The sequence below is a fragment of the Phocoena sinus genome, chromosome 1, assembly GCF_008692025.1.
Source record: "Phocoena sinus isolate mPhoSin1 chromosome 1, mPhoSin1.pri, whole genome shotgun sequence".
In the NCBI taxonomy this organism is placed as follows: Eukaryota; Metazoa; Chordata; class Mammalia; order Artiodactyla; family Phocoenidae; genus Phocoena; species Phocoena sinus.
Window position 1 is genome coordinate 136,121,861 of NC_045763.1, and position 24,037 is coordinate 136,145,897.

At 37.8% G+C, this 24,037-nt stretch overlaps 1 protein-coding gene across 7 annotated transcripts in view; it reads left to right on the forward strand.

The window, feature by feature from the left end:
* TOR1AIP1 (torsin 1A interacting protein 1) overlaps positions 1–6,099 on the forward strand; it is a 52,933-nt gene extending 46,834 nt beyond the window's left edge. For all 7 annotated transcript variants that reach the window (XM_032653563.1, XM_032653607.1, XM_032653581.1 and 4 more), the window contains 3 exons: positions 728–772; positions 1,130–1,186; positions 3,564–6,099. In XM_032653563.1, the coding sequence (XP_032509454.1) occupies positions 728–772; positions 1,130–1,186; positions 3,564–4,351 (890 nt within the window). In that variant the 3' untranslated portion in view covers positions 4,352–6,099. The remainder of the gene's footprint in view (positions 1–727; positions 773–1,129; positions 1,187–3,563) is intronic.
* The last annotated feature ends 17,938 nt before the right edge of the window (positions 6,100–24,037 follow it).

The window sequence follows — 24,037 nt, forward strand, 5'->3', positions numbered from 1 at the left end:
CTAGGAAGATCACTTATACACATAAAGTTATAAAACTCCAGGCAAGTGCTAGATGACCGTATTGGTAATGTAGATCATACAAATGAGTAACTCAGCCTCTTTGCTTCCTGAACCCTGTCGTTCCATTTCCTCTCTCTTAGATGGCTATGCCAAGGAGGACGGAGAGGAAAAGGAAAGAGCTTTTCATTTGTTTTCTAAAGTATGATGGAAATAGAGATTTGATGGAGTTGTGGGAAAATTTTTTTTTTTTTTTTTTTTTTTTTTTTTTTTTTATGCGTTACGCGGGCCTCTCACTGTTGTGGCCTCTCCCGTTGCGGAGGACAGGCTCCGGACGCGCAGGCTCAGCGGCCATGGCTCACGGGCCCAGCCGCTCCGCGGCATGTGGGATCTTCCCAGACTGGGGCACGAACCCGTGTCCCCTGCATCGGCAGGCGGACTCTCAACCACTGCGCCACCAGGGAAGCCCGGAAAATTATTTTTGAAATCTGTTGTTTAACCACAAAGCTAAAACAATTACTTGTCTATTACCAGAAATGGTGAAAAGTTTTTCAGTGTAATTTCTAAAATATTACTGATATTTGAAATGGTCAGAAGCACCAGAGGACGTATTTGAATCAGTTTGAGGTAGAAATTAGTGAAGATTAAGATTGAGTTTTACCTTAAAACCCCTTATCCAGAGAGCTCAGTAATCCATAATCATATTTTGTCCTTCTTTCCCTCTTTACAGCATCATCACCAGGCAATCGTTCGATATATGGCAGTTTTTCAGATGGTATTATTTGTTTCCTTTTATTATAGTTGTGCTTATTTTCTTTGTCCTCTTAAGTTTGTCCCAGAAGTTTCACCACTCCCATTAAATAATTTGGGTCAAGTTCTTCAAGGCTTTCTCACAAAACTAATGTGTTAAGAGTATGCTTTGTACTCGACCATTACATTAATTATGAAAGAAATCAATCTTGTGTCTCAAGCAGCTGTCAATCTAATAGACACTTGAATCTTCTGCTTTTTCTTCTGTTTCTGACAGATCTCTGCCTTATTTTCTCTTGGTGAAATTTGTATTCTCTTTTTCTGTTGGAAATACTGAAATTATGAAACATAAATTGATAGTCTTTATTACTTCTATCATTAGATGACGGTGTTCAGAAATCAGAGCTTGGAAACCAATCTCCATCAACCTCCAGCCAACGTAAGTTTGTCTATTCAGCTTTCATTAAATGAGTCTCTAAAATTGGTGAACATAATGATTTAAAAAAATTTTTTTGACACCAAAGAACTTCATGCTATTTGAAGAATTATATTTTAAGTACTTCAAAAGAAAAAGTATATATTTTACCAGCAGTAAAAGTCTTTAAGGACAAACTCTGTGAAAAAACATCTGGCTTTCCCCTTTACTTTATTATCCATAAGACCAAAAGTGAAAGTTAACAAGTAAAGCAACTAATACTGTTAACCAAGTGAACCTTGTTGTCAAAAGAAAGATGCACATAGCATGACATAATGGGAATACCATAGTTTTTTAGAGTTCGCAGGCCTGAATTTGAATTGGTTTGGACCACTTACCTTCTGTATAGCCTTGGGGCAAGTTTCTTTATTTCTCTAAGCCTTTTTATTATCTTGAAAGAGTACTAAGAAAGTAACAGTGATTCTCAGATTCTTTGGTCTCAATACCACTTTCCACTAGCAAAATTAATAAGAACCCCAGAGACCTTTTTTAAAAAGAGACTTAAAAAAATATATATGAGTTATACCTGTCCATATTTACCTAGAGATTAAAATTGTAAAAAAAATTTTTAATGTTTATTAGTTATTTTTAAATAATTTAGTAAGGAGAGTGGTAGATTGCTTTGTATTTTCTCTGATCTCTAATGCCTGGCTTAATAAAATGGAGCTGGAGTTTCATTCTGCTTCTGTATTCAAACTGTTACAATATATTGGCGATTTTGGGGGGGGGGGCGGTTAATTTATTTATTAATTTATTTTTGGCTGCATTGGGTCTTCTTTGCTGCGCACAGGCTTTCTCTAGTTGCGGTGAGCGGGAGCTACTCTTCATTGCAGTGCACAGGCTTCTCATTGCGGTGGCTTCTCTTTGTTGCAGAGAACGGGCTCTGGGTGCACAGGCTTCAGTAGTTGTGGCTCACGGGCTCTAGAGCGCAGGCTCAGTAGTTGTAGCGCACGGGCTTAGTTGCTCCGTGGCGTGTGGGATCTTCCCAGACCAGGGATTGAACCCGCGTCCCCTGCATTGGCAGGCGGATTCTTAACCGCTGAGCCACCAGGGAAGTCCCAGTCGTTTTCTTGGAAACAACAGGCTCACATTGTTCGTTTTCCAGAAAAAGTGTCCCAAATATTAAAGTCTGACTAACCAGTTTGTCACTTGTCTTTTCAAGTAAAAATTCTATGAAAAAAGCACTATTTCAGCTCACAACTCAGTTGCACAAAGTTCTTTGCTTTGAGACAGCCATATACTGTTCTATGTAGCAGAAGTGCTTTATATATATGTCCCATTTCTTCACATAGAATGTTAAGATTTCTACTCAAGGTTGAGTTCTAATAGATAAATTCTTTTAAATGCTTCATGAAGGATGTCCTTAAGTGAAACTGATAACCTGGAATACATGGCCATGAAGGATACAAAGACAGTCCTAGTTTGGTGCTACTGCCCTGTGATTCATCTAAAGCATCAGTTATTTTTCCTACCATGGCTTTTTACACCATCAGTGCAGATGTCAATATGGTGGAAAAAGGCAAATAAGATCTTAGTGTCAGGAGAATAGTTTTAACCTCAAGGACCCCCTTGAAGAGATCTTGAGATACCCCACCAGTCACACTTTGAGAACTGTTGCTTTAGAGGGTCCATGGTACAATTATTAGTCTAAAGCAGTCAATAAATAGAAAGTGTAAAAATACTGTTGCTGTCATATTAAATTATTAAATGATGTATATGAGAAAGTGCTTAAACTGAAAAGCACTAGGTAAATGTAAATTCATATCATCATTGCCAATAATAATTAGGAATGAGTTGCAAACTAACTTTTACCAGTGTTAACTTGCATATAGCAAAAGATAGGCATCAGTGCAATTAAAGGGACAGCTAGCTATTATATGGAAGATTTTACTTATAATGCATCCTTTTCTTTATTCCTTTATACACATAAACATTCCACCTTGGATAATAATCCATGTTAGTTTCTAAATTTAAAACTATTTTGTAAAGTGTCTTTTAATATTGTTTACCTCCCAAATATTAGCAGTAGTAATAATAGTTTTGCTTTATAAATTGTATTCTTTCTGACTTGCACACGCCATTACATATACTTAAATTCTACTTTTTCCTCTAAGTCTCTTTATCATTTTGACATTGAAGAGACATGTGCATACTCATACAAGTAACTTAAAACACATGTGCTAAATTATTTCTTTAAGAAAGTAAATTATCAGCTCCCTTCTTTAAATTCCTTCCTCTCTCATCTAATGTTTATAAAGATTAATATTGGCTTTAAAAGTCACTTGATCTTGAATCTAAGAAAATAATATTTGTGTCTATCATTTCTTTTTTTCCTGAGCAGAAGTGACTGGACAACCCCAAAGTGCATCTTTTGTCAAGGTGAACTGGTGGTGGCCCCTTGTTCTGATAGCTGCGCTTCTCATTGGGTGTTTTTTGTACACTCGTACTCCTGAAGCAGAAACCACTGCTGTTCAAGAGTTCCAGAACCAGATGAAACAACTTATGAATAAGTACCAAGGTCAAGATGAGAAGCTGTGGAAAAGGAGCCTAACATTCCTGGAAAAACATCTTAATAGCTCCCACCCTCGGCCTCAGCCTGCTATCTTGCTGCTCACTGCTGCCCGAGATGCTGAAGAAGCACTCAAGTGTCTGAGTGAACAAATTGCCGATGCCTATTCTTCCTTCCAAAGTGTTCCTGCAATCCGGATTGATGGGACGGGCAAAGCAACTCAAGACAGTGATGTTGTCAAACGAGAGGTAGATGAGGAGCTGAGCACAGGATTCCGAAATGGCCAGAATGCAGCTGTGGTCCACCGCTTTGAGTCACTGCCTGCAGGCTCTACTTTGATCTTCTATAAGTATTGTGATCATGAAAATGCAGCCTTCAAAGATGTAGCCTTAGTCCTAACTGTCTTGTTAGAGGAGGAGACACTTGCAACCAGTCTAGGCCTAAAGGAAATTGAAGAAAAAGTGAGGGATTTCCTCAAAGTCAAGTTCACCAACTCTGATACACCCAACTCCTACAAACATATGGACCCAGACAAATTGAGTGGGCTCTGGAGCCGTATTTCTCACTTAGTCCTGCCAGTACAACCTGAAAATGACCTGAAAAGGGGCATCTGCTTATAAGAGGAGACAGAAGAGAAAATCATGTCTCAAGTTCTGAGAATTTTTCAAACTTTCTAACCATAGACAGGATCCAGAGCTCTTTTTGAAAGAACTGGTTTCTTTTTAAAGGAGGTTAAGTTCTTAGGTAAACGTGGGATATGTAAATCGTTTATTCAACCTAATTATCTGTTTTTTGAGAGAATCGTTTCCTTGTTTCCATTGAGGTCTGTGTTAATGATATCTGAGGACTGTAAATTATATGCAGTCCCATAGAGGATCGATTCTGGGTTGAATCATTATTGCTATGGTATGACCAGTGGGAGGGATTAGGCTCCTTCCTATGAATCCACCCAATTTTTTAACTTAGATTTTTTTCACAGTTTGTCGAGTTATTAGTAAGACAGCTCCCTGAACATAACTGTGGGTTTTCCCTTTTGTCCTCTTCTACATCGTTTAGATGTGAATTCTGTAGTCAGCTTCTGCTTATAGGAACAAAAATAATGAAAGGCCATCCAAGTGTGTGTTTGGGATTTTTGGGTTTTGTTTTTTTCCTTTGATTTTGGAGGGCAAGGAGAAGGAGACATGGGAAAAGTTGTGGAATGGGGAGAGAAAGGGGGGAAAAAGTCTTCAAGGTGAAATGTTAAAATAAGCCACTGAGGGAATTCCCTGGCGGTCCAGTGGTTAGGACTCCACACTTTCAATGCCGAGGGCCCAGGTTTGATCCCTGGTCAGGGAACTAAGATCCTGCAAGCTGTCCCACGTGGCCAGAAAGAAAGCCACTGAGGCTTAGGGTTAGTCAAACATAGTTATATGAACTGCATTCTCAGTGAATTCTGTTGGGACTTGTTTTTCACATGTCCTTTTTTTTCCTTTCAGAAATTTTTATTCCTCCCAGAGATTCTGAAGCATGTATATGATGAGGTTTAGTATGTTTGTTCACTTGGCTCTTAAGAATGGGTAAGTTCAGAGCCATTTATTTTGGTCATATCCTGAAAGTTTTGTTAAGAAATACAATTTCAGGAATTGGTAAACCATTTGTTAACCAGCTCTCCTGGGCTGTTGAAGAAGGATTTGATTTTCTGCATGTCTACTTGTTGCATTCTGAGTCCTTTAATGACACTTTTGTAACAAGAGTAAAGATTTACAATGCACATGATAAATTCTACTAAGAGTGCCTCAAGCGAAAAAGAAAGTGAAGTTTACCATATATGAAGAATGTTAAAATGTACTATTGTACATTACTGTACTACTATAGAATTTCAGTTTTAACTTAGCATCACTAACAGCTTTCTCATCCGTCAACTGCTTTGGTTTTCTTAGAAGCTTAAAATTCTGGATCCACTTTATTTTTTTATTGTCTACAAACCTTTAAATGAAAATATTGTTTTTAGAATACTGGAGCCCGTCAATGGCTTCATCATTTACCTTTTAAGGATCCCATGACTGGTGGTAGAGTACAGTCTCGTTTCTTCCCACTAGGACTACCAGTATTCATAAATTTATACCCCTTATTGTAATTTGTTCCTGACTGTCAGAAGTCAAATATTCTGATTTATAGAGGATTCTAAAACAAGAGTTTTTGAAAAGACTTATTTTATACCTATATATATTATATGGAGAAACATGTTTTTTTAAATGTTTCATTGACCAAAATAATTTTAAAGTAATTAATATTACTTATATCAGGAAAAATAATTGTAGCAGCTGATCTGTAAATGACTTTAAAAGCTATTTTAGTAATTTAAATAAATTTACTTTCTTGGTTTGTACTCTTGTGTGTCATAAACTTAATGATTCATATACCTTTAAAAGAAATTATTCCTAGAGTTTTCTTTACACTTGAACAATTTTAGTGACTTCTGCTAGGAGAAACAAAGGCCAAACAAAGAATTGCAGCCACTCACAAGTACACTGGTAGGAAATATAATCACTGTGATTTTCTGTTTCATCCAGGGATTTTGAATTATCACTAAAATGGAATTAGTTTAGGTATTCCCCACTTGGCAAAAGAATCCACACCATGTTTCTCAAATTTTTCATTCTCACCTCTCTAAAGAACCTTTTTAGATTTTTGTTTTCTAATCATCTACCCCCATGAAATTTTAATACTGCATGTGTACTCTATATCTGTTTATGGACTGCATATTTTTATGCTTTATACACCTGAAGAATAAGATTTTTTTGCCCCCATTGAAAGTGCATGCTCACGGACATCTGCATTTTATATCATTGATGCCTAAAACATTTTGTTTTGTTCATGTTACCATAATCCGTTTGGAGGGGAAAATTTAATAAATCATCGGCTTGAAAATAGGAACTTGGGCCTCTAGAAATTAGGCACATTGTGACTTTGGGTGACAACATTGGCCCAGGGAAAACCACAGTGCAAAACTGACCTTACAAATTTCTAAAACCTTAATCTGCTTCCCTTCTCTTAATGACTTACTTATGTTACTCTTAAGGAGGTTTTCTAAACCTCCAGTCCTCAATGATAGGAAATAAACCTGATTTTCATTCTACGAAGAGAAGTGAAACTTAGAAAGGGTTTGCATAGTTAATACTTACACTAAAGATATAAAGCCCAATTTGCCTGTGACCTTAGGTCTTCTGAAAGTGGCCTTTGTGTTGTCAATATGAGGAAGCATTTCTCATTGATTGCAAAAAAAACAGTGGACTATTCTTCTACATTGTCCTTATCAAGGCCACAGAGTCAAATCTTATGGTATGAAGATTCTACTGGCATTAGCCACCTGGGATGAAGGTGTGAGTCCTGGGTCTGGGAAACCAAACTAAGTCTTCCATTGACGGCCATTGACTTGGAAAAAGAGGAAAGTCCTGCCTTAAACCTATCTTTGGCCTGGATTCAGAGAAGTCCTGGTGGGCTTGCAGGTTCTTCTGGATGGTAGGGGAAATATAGCCCATCACCTGAGTATGAACAGGGAGAAACCTCTTGCAATTTACAAATTAAAATCTTGTCTTTTGCACACTCTTGGATTCCTCTGGAATATTTTTCATATCTTGCCTTTTCCCTTTTCCCAGCCTCACGCTCTGCTAATTCTTATTTGTTCTGAATGCTTTATTTTTTTTCAGACAGAACTTTACTGAACCTAACCTAATTCCCTACCCTGAAACACTGGTGCAGGTGCCTCTTCTTTACACGCTTGTTCATCCTGTATTACCCCTGTCACAGCACTTAGCACACTCCCACAACCATATGCATCTTTTTAAAAAAAATTTTATTAGTATAGTTGATTTACAGTGTTGTGTTAACTTCTGCTGTACAGCAAAGTGATTCAGTTATACATATATATATTCTTTTTCATGTTATTTTCCATTTTGGTTTATTACAAGCTATTAAATATAGTTCCCTGTGCTGTACAGTAAGGCCTTGTTGTTTATCCATCCTACATAAAATAGTTTGCATCTGCTAATCCCAAACTCCCACTCCATCCCTCCCCTCCCCCCCCCCACCTTGGCAACCACAAGTCTGTTGTGTTTGTATGTTTCTGTTTCATAGGTTCATTTGTGTCACATTTTAGATTCCACACATAAGTGATCATATGATATTTGTATTTGTCTTTCTGACTTACTTCACTTAGTATTGATAATCCTAGGTCCATCCATGTTGCTACAAATGACATTATTTCGTTCTTTTTTATGGCTGAGTAATATTCCACTGTAAATAGTACTACTATGAACATAGGGGTGCATGTGTCTTTTCGAATTAGAGCTTTGTCTGAGTATATGCCCAGGAGTGGGACTGCTGGATCACCGTATGCCTCTTGAGAGCAGGAGAGTGTGATCAATCTACGTACAGTGGTAATCACATAAAGTGCTCAAATATTTGATAAATAAAAATTGCAAGCCCTGTGTGGTTAGCAAAAATAGGTAAGTTGCATCTTTCTCAGTGTTTTGCTTTTTTTCTGTTATTACTGAGCCTTTTTTTTCTAAATCTTTTTTATATAAACTATTTCAACCTGGATTCAGTAGGGCTATGAATAATTTCAGGAAAGAGAAAGGGGACCAGTCTCAGAAGGGAAACCTGGCCCTTTTCTGGTGGAAGCAAGGATCATTAGTGAGAGGTCCCCAAGGGGAAGGTGAATGTTAAGAAAGAAAACTGGGAGGCCTTAAGGTCTTTCCACAGTAAGATTAGGAATTTGAGTTTTCTTAAAAGAGCTAAGAAGTTTCCTTACATCTTTTCATGTTGCCTAAGAGGGTAATTATAGTCCAGATAAGAGATGGCTATGGATGTGGAGAGAAGATGGATAAGAAAAATATTCGAGACGTAGAAATGACAAGGTTTGGTAATCGAATGTAATGCTATAGAGAAAATACCTCATAGAGGACTCTTCAAAGCGCTGTACTACTAAAAATACCTCCTCAATCTATTTAGCTCATCTATCTTCTCTCCCCAAATACTAAGCACACAGTGGTAAACTAAATTCTTATCTCTGAATGTCTTTCTGTTGACTTTTAGCAGTTTGAAGTAGAGACTCACATATTTAGTCAGGAATTATTTGATTGTAAATAAAAACCCTGTCTAATCAGCAAAAGAGGAAAGGAAGGGTGTGGTGGATATTGTAAGAATATACATCTGAGACTCCAAGACAGGAAAGTATGGGAACTGTGAGGACTGCTCTGGACCGGGACCTCACAGCCATTCCCTCTGCCTCTCTATGCCTCAGCAACTTCCCCTTGTGTCTTTTTTTTTTTTTGGCTGCGTTGGGTCTTCATTGCTGCGAGCAGGTTTTCTCTAGTTGCGGCGAGCAGGGGCTACTCTTTGTTGCGGTGCGTGGGCTTCTCATTGCTGTGGCTTCTCTCGTTGCGGAGCACAGGCTCTAGGCGCGTGGGCTTCAGTAGTTGTGGCACGCGGGCTCTAGAGCGCAGGCTCAGTAGTTGTGGCGCACGGGCTTAGTTTCTCCGTGGCACGTAGGATCTTCCCAGATGAGGGCTCAAACCCATGTCCCCTGCATTGGCAGGCAGATTCTTAACCACTGCACCACCAGGGAAGTCCCTTGCTTCTGTTTTTGGCCACAAGGCATGTGGGATCCTAGCTCCCCAGCCAGGGATCAAAACTGCACCTCCTGCTTCGGAAGGCAAAGTCCTAACCACTGGACCACCAGGGAAATCCCTTTCTTCCCACTTTTAGAGAGCACCATTCTTAGGCTAAACTGAAGAAGAGAAACTGCTCCGTTCTATATAGCCCATAAGAGAATATTTACTCATAGTAGTTATGTGCATTTCTTGATGAGCAATTTTTTTAATCTACTCTCAATTTCGTAGTTTAAATGGACTTTCTCCTACTTTGTATACCATGAAGATGGAAAAGATCTATATCGAGACCTTTGAATATGTATTAAGTTGTCCCTCACCATTTTCTAGTTTTTGTTACTATTTATTGAGTGCTTATTAATGCCCCAAACACTGTTTCAACTTCTTTACATGTATTAACTGATTTAATTCTCACAATAATCCTGTGAGGTGGTAATATTATCCCAACTTTATAGACAGGAAACTGAAGCACAGAAAGATAAAATGACACCCAGGAATACCCAAGTAAAAAGTGGTGACGCAGAGATTTGAACCCAGGCTGTCTGTGTTTAAAACATCTATTCTTACCACTATGTAGAGAGTCTCTAGAACCCCATATATGATGTTTCTCCCCAATCTATTCAGGCTCTATACAGGTTGGAGTATTTTTCCAACATTGTAGAATTTTTTTTTCAATTGAACTATAGTTGATTTACAATATTGTGTTCATTTCAGGTGTACAGTGAAGTGATTCAGATATATATAGATGTATAAGTATATATATATTCTTTTTCAGATTCTCTTCCACTATAAGTTATTACAAGATATTGAATATAGTTCCCTGTGCTTTACCGTTTTTTGTTCCTTGTTTTTTGTCTCTTTCATATATAATGGTGTATATCCCATACTCCTAATTTATCCCTCCTCCCCTCCTTTCCCCTTGGTAACCCTAAGTTTCTTTTCTCTGTCTGTGAATCTGTTTCTGTTGTGTAAATAAGGTTTTAGATTCTTTTTTAGATTCCACATATAAATGATATCACATGATATTTGTCTTTTTCTGTCTGACTTACTTCACTTAGTGTGATAATCTCTAGGTCTATGCATGTTGCATGAAAGGATATTTCATACTTTTTTATGGCTAATATCCTATTATTATATATAGGATATATATATACCTTATACTATATATGTTATATATAGTATATTATATTACTATATTATATATAGTATAGTATATATATTTACATTATATAAATATATATATAGGATAGGATATATATCCTATATATAGGATATATATATAATTATATATAGGATATATATATATAGTATATGTGTATATATACCACATCTTTTTTATCCATTCATCTGCTGATGGACGTTTGGGTTGTTTCCATGTCTTAGCTATTGTAAATAGTGCTGCTATGAACATTGGGGTGTATGTATCTTTTCAGATTAGAGTTTTTGTCTTTTCCGGATATATGCCCAGGAGTGGTGGGATTGCTGGATCATACTGTAGCTCTATTTTTAGTTTTTTAAGGAACCTCCATATTTTTCTCCATAGTGGCTGCACCAATTTACATTCCCACCAGCAGTGCAAGAGGGTTTCCTTTCCTCCACACCCTCTCCAGCATTTGTTGTTTGTAGATTTTCTGATGCCCATCCTGACTGGTGTGAGGCGATACCTCATTGTAGTTTTGATTTGCATTTCTCTAATAATGAGTGATGTTGAGCATCTTTTTGTGCCTGTTGCCATCTGTATGTCTTCTTTGGAGAAATGTCTATTTAGGTCTTCTGATTTTTTGATTGGGTTGGTTTCTTGATATCAAGTTGTTTGCCAACTTTGTAGGTTCTTATTTGTGATTTTCCTTTAAGCCATTTTCTTTCCTTCTTGCTCAGCTTTGTGGAATTCAATATCGCACACACCCAGGGTCTAAAGAATTTTGAGTGGAGTGAGACACACACCTGTTGACTCATATTTGCATACATTGACATCATGCTTTTGTAACTGGAGGCCTGCAGTGTTGACTCACAGTTTATCTTTTACGAAATACCTACACATAGCCTAGGTGTTATCTGTCCCTATATACCATGGAGCCTTTGTTTTGCCTGCCCTCAGCCTTGATGCAAAACAGCACTTCTTGGAATTCCTAAGGAAGAGTCCAGTTGCCTCAAAAGCATTGGTAATTTCACATAAACAGTTGGGAAAGGATGATAAGAGCACAGGCCCTACGATCCCAGCTCCAACACTTTTCTCACTGAGTGACATTGGCAAATTACTTCTCTATGCCTCAATTTCCTCATCTCTAAAATGGGGGAAATAACATAACTACTACCTTAGTGGTGTTATGAGGATTAAGTCAGTTATACATACAAAGCACTTAAAAAGTGCTGAGCACATCAAAGGGTACAATGTTAGCCACTTTTGTTCATCTAAATTCTTATCAAGTATTCTCCTCTCCCCATCTGTGTGGCATCAACTGTGGCTGGCTTATATTTCTGCCTCCTAAGTGACCCTTATTCTACAGAGTACCTGGGCTTTCTCCCAGTTTACACCTCCATCACAAACCCCAATCCATCACAATGTTCATTAAACAAAGGGCTTCCAGTTACCAGAATCCACCCTTTCCAAAAATCTGGGAAATTATAAAGAACAAAAAAGATTTCCATCACATGTGGATAGCTCTTTCGTATTTCCATGGCTTATTCTTATGTAGCTTCACTGTCCTACTCTCAGCCTTAAAGACCTCATTTTTATTCAAGCAACTGTAATTTGTTGAGATTATTTTCCAAGTGCTGCACAGACCACCTTGTGTTAAACACAGAGATGTGCCACTTAGACCCTCTTAGAGGAAGAATTTGTTGTGCCGGCTGCTGGGAATACGGTTAATGGACAGCCTTCACCATCAGCCACTTCATGGATTGCTTCAGCTGCAGAGTCACTTTACCCAACGTCATGCCACGGGGGGAGGGGGTGGACATCCAATGGCTGATTGACGGAATATAGAGGCTCAGCCTTCTCAGCCCAACACAGTGCAATTTGGACAGGCCATTTGCACTCCAGAGCTTCCACATGAGGTTGGCTGAGGCTATAGCACCCGTATCATAGTGTGACATCCTGCTTCCTTCTCCTCCCTTCCTCAGGTGCTCATACCCAGCGCATTCCCTAGTAAACATCCAGCACACTAAACTTTGTTTCATAGTCTGCTTCTCAGAGACCCCCACCTGTGTAACACTCTAAGCTTAGTGTAGTATGTAAATGGAATCAATAATAACTAATGTTTATTGAGCACTAAATATGTGCCAAGCACATACTTATGATAGGCACCGTACATATAGTAGTATCTCGTTTAATTTTCATAATCCTTTGAAGTAAATACTGCTACTATCTGACTGTTACAGATAAGGAAACAAAGATACAAAGCTATACTGTTAGTAACCGGTGGAGATAGAATTTGAACACAGCTTGTCTGATCCAGATCCTACATTTTTAACCATCATGCTACATTCTATCCTATAATAAGATCTACTTCTTAAGAAGTGAAAATGATATTAAACCGTATCTTATAAACCGTAACATATGATGGATGTAAGTTAAGGAAACATAGTGCACGACCTATAAGATCACTTCATTATCTGATGAAATTTATGCTTCTCTATAGAGATAAAACCTGGTAAGAACATTTGAAACTCTGTTAGGAAGAATATCTTTCTAACAACAAAGGCCTGCTGTGGTTCTGATTTCCAAAATTTGAATGTAGGTTGAACTAGAGGTAGGTTGAGTTAGATCTCTGTCAATGCTGACTATAAAATTGACAAAGGTTATAATATCTGAAAATACTGTAAAGCCCAAAGTATTTGTTTGATGTTACCTCTGAAAGAGTCTTTATCTCTTGTAGCCAATAATCTGTCCATTGTTCAACAGATGACTCAAGCTGGGTTTGAGTGATGTAATACTTGCCACTGGAAATACAACATCTTAGTGAGCAAATTCCAGTAAAATCTTTCCCTTTGGAAATAGTCCCAAAGGATTAGATTTTCTGTTGTTAACTGGTAGGTTCCAAAGACCAAAGGTTTGCTTCTCTGAAATATTTTTATTAGCCTTGGATAAGCAGGTTGACAGACACAGGGAATGAAGTACTTTCATGTTCAGGAAGTGTAGCCAACCTCCTACTTCTGACTTCACCTCTAAGTTTTCACTGTTATTGAATCAGCAGCTCTGCTCTTTGAGTCATGTGGGTTATTACTGAAGTAGCCCTTCTACCCTTAACATTTGTCTTGAGATCAGTGTGTGTTAGCTGATTGGACTGTAGATTTAGTTCAGATTTAGTTCTAAGTAACTAATCTTTTGCCCTTATAGCATGTTATCTCATTCCTCTAGAAAAGGGACACAAACATCAAAATTTACAGCAGTCTCAACATCTGCCTTAAATCTTTCACAGAGTGTGCAGGGAGGAATATGCATCTGTGCATGCTAAAAATTAACTTTTATAATGAAATAAAATATAAATAATGCAGATAAGAGGGATAGATAGATAAGGCTAATATCACTCTCATAGCTATAGCTGTCTCCTATAATTAGAAGGTTGTTTAAGTGACTTTTCATTTGTTTCAAATCTTAAACAGAAGCATATGAGTTTAAATAAATGAACAAACCAAACATAAGACAAATTAAATCATGGTTTCCTCAAAGCATCAACTCTCCTCAAAACAACACAGACAGAACAAGGAAGTTAAAATACATAAAGAGTACAAATAGAAATGAATAAAGCCAAAAGGCAATTGAACAAGAAAAGTTTGGAAATAAGGCGCTGGAATAATCAGCAACCCTGGTAAAGTCCATGTTTTCAGACAGTATGAGGTCATGCCTCAGACAACAAAATACTTCTGGCACCTTTCATCTGACTTCTCCAAACGCTTTGTTGACATTATCTAATAGCAAATATTATTACCCTCATTTTATAGGTGGAGAAACTAAGATACTAAGCGATTAAATAACTTGCTTAAGCATGCACAAGGAGTCGCTGATGGAACCAGAAATTTATTTCAGGAATCTAATCTACATTTCTGTTAATATCACTAGGTCAGCTTTCCAGATACCAAAAGACATTTATTGGTATAAGTTTGTATTAAATGTATTTTTAAAACTGATATTATCTTCTGTAAACAAGTCAATGAAAATGCTTTTATTGAAGGTCATGGTTGCTTTTTGTGGGAGGAATTTAAGAGGTGATTTAAAAATAAATTCTCCCAGATTCCAGAGTATCCACCTTAGGTTAAGGTTATTTAGTAAAACCCATTTTCGGCATCTAATACAGAACCATCGTGAAATTATGTCAGTTAATATCCAATGTCCTAATGGTTATTTCGTGTGTGTGTGTGTGTGTGTGTGTGTGTGTGTGTGTCATACATTATTTTTAAGAGGGTGAGGCTGAACAGGAGAGGTCTAGGAATTATTCTATGCTTTCTATTTCCACTCAACTCAGAATTGTCCCTGAAAATTCTGTAATCTCTATGGGAACATATTATGGGAGACAGGGTGGTTTTTGGTTTTTGTCCTTTCTCAAGAATGTTACTCACTTTTACCCTTTGTCCTAATATCCAAGCACCTATAAATCTTTTATAGTCTGCCTCATGGACACAAAATTTTCAGTGCATAATTGATATTACTACTTCTGACAAGAATCACAAATATGAATTGTTTATATTCGACTAATAGCAAATACTTGTGCTAAAAATAAACTGTTCACAGGACAAATGCAAAGTTTCATAATATTAACTGCATGTAAACTCTAACTACATTTCAAAATGGAGAACTAATAAATTGCTCCTTCATTTTGGCCTGAACTTGGGGTTAAAGTTATTGACCAGAGGTCAAGGGCAGAGAGCTGCATATGAACATCCAGAGATATACACTTCCTTTATCACCAGTGTGTGCAGGTTAAAAGGTGACTAGAACCATACTTCAGTTAAAAAAAAAAAAAATGGTGACGAGAGCTTGGGGGAAGAGAGGGATCCTGAATTCAGCAAAATCCAACTATTTCTCACTTAGTCACTCATATCCTTTTTATTCAGAAATCTACATCCCAGTGTTCTTTCGAAAGAGCATCTAACTGCTTTTTTTTTTTTCTGGCTGCACCACAGATCTTAGTTCCCCCACCAGGGATCGAACCCGTACCCCCTGCAGTGGAAGTGCTGAGTCCTAACCACTGGGCCTCCAGGGAATTCCCACATGTAACCGCTTTGAGCAACCACACTGTGTAGTAGAAGAGGAATATGTTCTGGATTCAGAAGGTGGAGTTTCCAATGCCAGCTCTACCACCCTCCAACCTGTGACTGAGAGCAAGCCACTTCACCTTTCCTCATCCTTGTGATGCTAATACAGCTCAGGTTTTCATGAGAATTAAACAAGACAATGTCTGTGAATAACAGAGGTTATTAGAGTTCATACAAGAGCTATTTATATAGTGTACACTATATAAATACATATATTAGTTATATAAAATACATATGTAATAGTTATACCAGAACCACTTATATATGTAAAATAATTGTCGACATATGTTACATCAGCTTATATGTTTGCTTTGCACAAATTTTTCAATTCATGCTTGATATATGCAATCACTTATATTTCCAAAACCAGCTACCTCTTCACCATCACTCTCATTTCTTCCTGTCAGTTTTTCTGTCGCACAGTTCCAGCTGCTTTTGCCCCCTTATAATATTATGTGGACCTTCTGTTCATGCACTAGGATTTGTAACCAAATGCTCACATGTTCTCATTTCTTGTTCAACAGGTGGGGAGCACTCAATCCTGGGATTCCAGGAGTGTTTTTAGTGGCTGATAAGCCTCATTAAAACCTGTGGGTCTTCCCAGCTGCCTTTTTCTATTTTTGGAATGGCCACAGAAAATGTTCTGTCAAGAGTTTAAAATTTTCCACCGCCTGTACATAGGATGGTTTACCCCTTGCAAAACATAACCTGGTTTGGTTACATATAACCTCATTCTGATTTATATTCTTCAGGGTTTTTTTTAATTGCACCTGTCTTTCTATAAGATATTTCAGCACACATTTCATTTGTATAATTAGTCCATAAATCAGCAGTGAAACCGAGAGATGCTCTAAAGAGTGATGTTTTTCTCTTTAAGAGTGTTCTAAGAAACAGGGCTTACCTTTGTACAGAAAAGGGATTACCATGTCTGTTAGCTAAGCTATTTACAAGCAATGCCAGTAGGTAAAATACCAAAAAGAAGGTACTCAACATTAAAAGAGACTAATTTTTGAAGATTCTTGGAGATTAAATACAGGAAAGTACAATTTTTAAAGCTTAGAAACTTCAAAATCACACATTTCAGAAGTACTTTTGTTCTTAACAAGTATAAAATTTAATTTGGGGAAAATGGGAAAGGCTTAGTACTTAGATTTAAATATATTGGTTGTCTCATTCATAAATCTTGTTGAGGAAAACTAGGAAGATAGAAGTAAATCATAGAGATAAAATGATCAAAAGTCAGCCTCACCCTGATCCAGATCTGCTCCCCAACACCAGAGTTTATCATTTTTATGTATTGTTGTATACTTGTATATATACATGTACCCACAGAATAAGTATAGAATCATTTTTTTAATTTACATAAACGTCAGAGTGTAGACATCTCTTTAAGCAAGCTGCTTTTTCACACCCAACAATGCTTTTATTAAACAATGTTTTTGAGATGTACCCATTGTTTCTAATGTCTCACAATTGCTACAATGAATGAATCTATGATTCTAATCCTCTATATTAAAAAAAAAATGTCAGCCTCAGGTTTGTGCTAAACCCTGGTTTGCTTTTGACCTTACCAGAAATAGAGGAAGGAAGAAACGTCATTGCCTGGCTCTATTCCAAGAGAACTTCAGTACTCATCATAAGAGAGGGATTATCTATCAAAAGTAAAATGTGGATTTGAAGCAATTTTCCAGATAATTCAATCTCCCCAAAGCTCCTTTGACCTGAACAACCAGATATTTAAGAAATGGATTTTGTTCTTCCTTAGACTTCCAGTTAGTTCTCCTAGTCTACTTCACTGATGGAATGAATTCATCCATCCATCCATTCAATGAGTTTTTATTAATTGTTAGAGCTAAATGCATAGCACTATGTTAAACAGGTCTACGTTTTCTTGTGATTGCAAAGAAGGGCATGCCCTTTGTGAAGGGCATGTTTGTCCTTTTCATGTCAACTTTACACATTACAGCTTCCTAACTCCTAGCTACCTTTACCAACCACTGTGAACCAATAACTCAAAAACAGGATGGGAGAAAGTGTAGGTCCTACCACTGATTTTAACTGTTTGCCCTACAGTTCCATCACATCTTTGAGTCATATCCCATACCACAAAAATAGAAATACACCCTAAAACAAGAATCTCTGCTAACACTAGGTCCATCCAGGTTAAATTCCTTGTTTAAGAATCATAGGGCAATTGGGTGTGAGTAGAGAGTTTGGAATCAGATATGATTTGAACCAACAATACCCTGCTATTCGAATATGACAGTTTCAAGTCCTTATGAATCTGAGGTATTTTATCACAAGAATTTCATTCTCAGCAACTGGTTTATGCAAACCCAATGTTAATTGTATCTATAGATTATTTGGAGTGGGGATGTTAAGATCTTTTTTTTTTCTTCGGCTGTGCTACGAGGCTTGTGGGCTCTTAGTTCCCCAACCAGGGATGGAACCCAGGTCCCTGCAGTGAAAATGCTGAGTCCTGTCCACTGGACCGCCAGGGAATTCCCGTTAAGATCTTTTTTAAAGTTAGAAAATAAATTTCCAGACCATCCAAAAGTAAGTTTGTGCCTATTTGGGTTGTTTGCTGCTAAATTCATTTAGCTGCAACATACATTGAAAACCTCTCTGATCTCTTTCTTAAGAGTGATGTCTCACCTTCTCCAACAGGGTTAAATCTTTTACCTAGCAATAAAGCAAAAATAATGTTTTAATATTTACTCAACAAGAGGTTGTAAGTAAATTGAGTGAAGTGAAGGTCTCTGTTTTCATTTTGCTAGACCCTGCTTAATGAGGATTTCTTTTCTTCCAAGCTATGGCTTTCTGCAATGATCCAGTAACTTTTCACATTTAAGAAGAGTGAGAGGGACTTCCCTGGTGGCACAGTGGTTAAGAATCTGCCTGCCATTGCAGGAGACATGGGTTCAATCCCTGGTCCGGGAAAATCCCACTATGCCATGGAGCAACTAAGCCCATGTGCCACAACTACCAAGCCTGCCCTCTAGATCCCAGGAGCCACAACTACTGAGCCTGCGTGTCACAACTACTGAAGCCCGTGCACCTAGAACCCGTGTTCTGCAACAAGAGAAGCCACCACAATGAGAAGCCCGCACACCGCAGCGAAGAGTAGCCCCCGCTCCCCACAATGAGAGAAAGCCCGTACACAGCAATGCAGACCCAATGCAGCCAAAAATAAAATAAATAAATTTATTTTTAAAAAAAAAGAAGAGTGAGATTCTGAGCCATGGATGAGCTCAAATCCTAAGTCCTCTTTTCACTGAGGTAGACAAACACTGCTGCCTTATTGGTGGATTCTATCTGTGACTTGAATGGCTGAATTTTCAGAGAACTTTAAGGTGTATTCTTACATTATGTATTTCTGATCAGCAGTGGGCCTCATCGTGTGTCCTCTCACAGAATCTCAAAATCCCAGGGCAGTTCCTCTGAGCTGAGTCATGGTCTCAGGACTGAGTGGCATCCATCATGAGAAACATAATACTTAGAGTTATACCTACAGGTTTGTCCAGTGAAAAATAGATTCTGCTGAGGTGGTCCAGTGTATTCTTACCAAAGGCAAATTCTTGCCATGTATTTCTCCTAGGGCTATTGGGATGATTAAACAAATGGGCTAAATCCCACTGCAAACACTGCAATAATTGTGTGTAATTCTTAGCTGATGTCTAACTAGTCTGTACTGGTTTAGCTGTTTAAATATTAAAATAGTTCTACACTAGCTGCTGAATAACTGCTGTCCCTCAGCAAACTGATTCCCAAGGCCTAACAACTAAGAAGTTTATCCCCAGCCCCAAAGGGGAGCCTCTGACCCTGCTCCATTCTGATTGGCTCCAAACATTACTGGACATTATAAAGTTTTAGTATCACTTTTGCCTAAAACAAATGTGAAAATAAAAGTGAATGATGTAACAAATGCATATACAAGTAGACTAACTACATTTTACAAATTTAATGTCCCATTATTAATGCTGCACTACAAATTATCCTTGAAATTTAGTAGCTTAAATAACAATATTTTACTCACAATTGTACAGTTTGGGCAGGACTTGTCTCTGCTCCAGTGATGTTAGCTGGGGTGGCTTAAAGCCTGGTGTGATGGTTAACTTTATGTGCCAACTTGGTTTGGCCACAGTACCCAGATATTTCATCAAATGCCAGTCTAGATATTGCTATGAAGGTATTTCTTAGATAAGATTAACATCAAATCAATAGATTTTGAGTAAAGCAGATCACCCTCCATGATGTGGATGAGCCTCATCCAATCAGTTAAAGAACTTAAGAGAAAACAGACTGAGGTCCCACACAGAAGAGGGAATTCTGCCAGCAGACTACCTCTGAGCTGAAGCTGCAACTTCAATTCTTCCCTGGGTCTCCAGCCTGCTGGCCTACTCTCAGACATTGGACTTGCCAGGCTCCACAGCTGTGTGAGCTAGTTCCTTATAATAAATCTCTCTCTCTCTCTCTCTCTCTCTCTCTCTCTCTCTCTATATATATATATATATATATATATATATATATCTGTGTGTGTAACATATACAGAAAATACACATACATTTATAGATAGCATTTTATTAACTATTTTATTTTTATTATATATACATATTTACACATCCCATTGGTTCTATTAGACCCTGATTAATACAGATCAGGACTGGAATCATCTGGAACCATCACTTTTTCATGTGTCTGGTGGTTAATGCTGGAAAGACTATTAAACAATTGGGAACAGGAATACCTGGGGCTCCTTGGGCATCTCTATCTCTATGTGGTCTTCCAGCATGGCAGCTTCAAGAGGACTTTTTCTGCATATCAGACAAGGATTCCCAAGGCACATGTCTCTAGAGACAGAGCACCAAGCAGAAGTGATATTGCTTTTTATGACCTAACCTCTGAAATCACATTATTCTGTTGGTAGAGGCAGTTACAAAAGTCCATCTAAGCTCAAGAAGAGGGTACACAGACCCCACCTCTCAAGAGAGGAATGTCAACATCCCATTTTAAGAAAAGCATGTAGGATGAAATATATTGGTACAGCCAACTTTGGAAAATACTATCTGCAATATTAATGTTTTTAAGCTTCTGAAATATATTTTCTAGTTATTTAAAGTCACCAGGCTTCCCTGGTGGCGCAGTGGTTGAGAGTCCACCTGCTGATGCAGGGTACACGGGTTCGTGTCCCGGTCCGGGAGGATCACACATGCCGTGGAGCGGCTGGGCCCGTGAGCCATGGCCACTGGGCCTGCGCGTCCGGAGCCTGTGCTCCACAACGGGAGAGGCCACAACGGTGAGAGGCCTGTGTACTGCAAAAAAAAAATAATAAAAAAATAAAGTCACAATACTTGATTCTCTACTTTTCAAGTAGGTCCACTTATTGACCATTCTTTTTTTTTCTTGACTTAAAATAGGTATTTTATTATTAGAGAAATGTATACTTAAAAATCAAATTTCTAGTTTTTCCAGTTTTAGTATCTTGGTTTTTTTTTAAGTCACATAAAGTAAGTCTAAAGCGAAACTAAAAACTCTTCATGTGACCTTTAGGCCTAGGAAATTTTTGACCAAAATAAAAACAAAGATGTAATAAGAGTGTAATTAATAAATGCCAGAGAAGACAATTTAATTTTTGTCTTGAGCTAATCAAAATGTGGACAATGTTAACATTATCTTTGAGATTCTTTGCAGTTAGAACCAGCTGTACTGCTTTTTCACTGACACATCTTCCTCTCATAGGAATGTAGGTAGAGGAGGGGCTGGGTTCAGGTGATAGGATGACCTCTCTTTGCTGGTATGGGACAGCAGCTTTGAATCAGGAGACCAGTCAAGTTGATTCTACACTAGCATCCCCTAGGTGACGGTTGCTCCTTACTTGAACTGCAGCTAATTTACGCCCAAGGAAGTTACTACTGCTTTTTCTTGGCTTAAACTCTGATGAAAAGAATGACTGTACTTTTCTGCCCAGTGTTGTAAAGTTGAAAAGTTTCTTGAGCCCCAGCTTTGTAGGATATCATTTCTACCGGGTGAAATTACATTCTTGTGCTCTTTTACTCTTCCATCTTGCTGTTCCTCCTCCCATTCCCCACATAGATTTTTAAATTGTTTGTTTTTATGTTTAACATATATTATTTAATATTTTGGATATAAAAGCGCGATGAAAAATAATAATACAAGCATCTGTATATCCACACCCAGCTTGAGACATAAAAACATTATCAACACAGGAAGCTGAAGCTTCTTGCGGTCACTCCTACCATGTATTGATTCCCCTTCTGCTCCTTCAGAGGTAATGGCATTTCCAAATTCAGTTTTTTTTATTCCTTGATACTTAAAAATATTTTGCTACATTTGTGTAGCAAATAAAACTATGTTTAAAAACTATGTTTGTGAGATTTATCCTTTAATTTATTTTCATTGTTGCTTAGTATTTTATTGTATGAGTATTCCCCAGCTTACTTACCCATTCTCCTGCTGATGGACCTATTATTTCCTATTTTTGAGATTATAAACAATGCTTTCATAAAATCTCTTGTACTTGGGTTTCTTATAGAAGTTAACTATTTAATACAAGTCTGAGGTGAGATAAGGAGCCTTGTATCAGAATATAAATCAACGTATCATTTCTTTTTATTTATTTATTTACTTACTTGGTTGCACCAGGTCTTAGCTGTGGTGTGCATGTGGGATCCAGTTCCCTGATCAGGGGTCTAACCCGGGCCCCCTGCATTGAGAGTGCGGAGTCTTATCCACTGCGCCACCAGGGAAGTCCCATTGTACCGTTCCTTTCATCAAGAAAGTTTTATCTCAAAAAAAAAAAAAAGTCAGCTCACCTAGGCGGTGTGCTTACTGATGTAGTTGATTTACATCCTTGCACAAGCTCTTTATCTTACTGTGGTTCAATAACAACGAGTTTGAGAATGTGGACCACTTTCAGTGAACTTGTTGGGTCATAGGCACATCTTCAACTTTACTGCCTATTTCCAAAGCGTTCTCCCAAATCATTGAACCAATTTACATAGCTATGAGAAGTGAATAAAAATTCTCATTGCTTCACATCTTTGCCAACATGTGGTATTATCAGACTTTAAAATTTTTTGCCAATCTGGTGGGTGTGAGACTGTTCTTATTATGGTTTTATTTTGTCTTTCCCTGATTGCTGGTGATGTAGAGCATCTTGCCATTTAGAAAAACTTTTTAATTATTTTTTATTGAGATATAATTGACATATAACATTGTATTAGTTTTAGGTGTACAATATAATGATTTGATACATGTATCTATTGTAAACATACAGTATTTGTCTTCCTCTGTTTGACTTATTTCACTTAGCATAATGCCCTCAAGTTTGTTGCAAATGGTTGCCTCTTTTAAAAATTGGTTTTTAGTTTTTTTTTTTTAAATCATTGAACTTTTCTGGACTGTTGCTATTAATCTTTATTTTTTTCTTTAACTCCTTTTTCCAAAGGCGGATCACATCTGCTATTGCTTCTTCTGTTATGTCTTCTTGCTTCTTCTCCCTCTTCTCTTTCTTTCGCCACTGTTGATCATTCCATTCTTGCCTGTGGAATGTTACTAATGCACCTATGACTGCTTTTCTGCTTTTCTAAATCCACTGTCACTCTGCTGGCTCAAGTTCTCTCAGGATCTATCTCTACTTGTGGTAAAGGTCATGTAATTCCATGCTGAATAAGCAAGACTCAGGGGTGTGATAATAAAAACAACTTTACTTTGTTCTTCCGCTGTCCTTCTATATCCGTTGTGTGAGGGAAATCCTTCTCTTACTCCTGGATAAAACTCAAGAAGTTCCCATGACTTTTCTGATCAATTTTAGTTAATAAAATGTCTGAACTCACGTTAGCTGACAAACAGTGTTAATTCAGTAATAAAATGTCCAGTGCAATATATGAATCAACATTTCTATCTTTACCCAAAGGTGTGACTGCTACCCTCTCCTATCTAGGGCTTCCTGCATTTTTGCTGTCTCCTTCCAGGAGGGAGCAAGGTGCTTTTCTTTTTCTGTCTGGACTATCTCCATTTCCTCAAGTTTGCTGCCCTACCCGGGGTGGAAGGCAGGAAGTCGGGGAGGCGTGGAGGAGCTGTGAGGCTTATAAGAACATTCTCACCTGACAGCTACTGTTGTAAGGTGGATGTTTAAAACCAATTCTTTCTCTTGGGGTATTTCCCTGGCTTCTTTAAAGGATCTCCTGCCTGGCTGCCATAGCTGCAACTCCCTGGATGTGCGTCTTGCCTCCCCTTCAAGTGGTCACTCCCAAGGTCCCCTCATCTTTGGTTCCCAGCCAAATACTCTTCTTTCTCTGGATTTCACTCACTCCTTCAGGCCACCCTCTTGGGAGGATTCCTTCCATTTTAATTTATTTTTTAAAAAAGGAAAATACC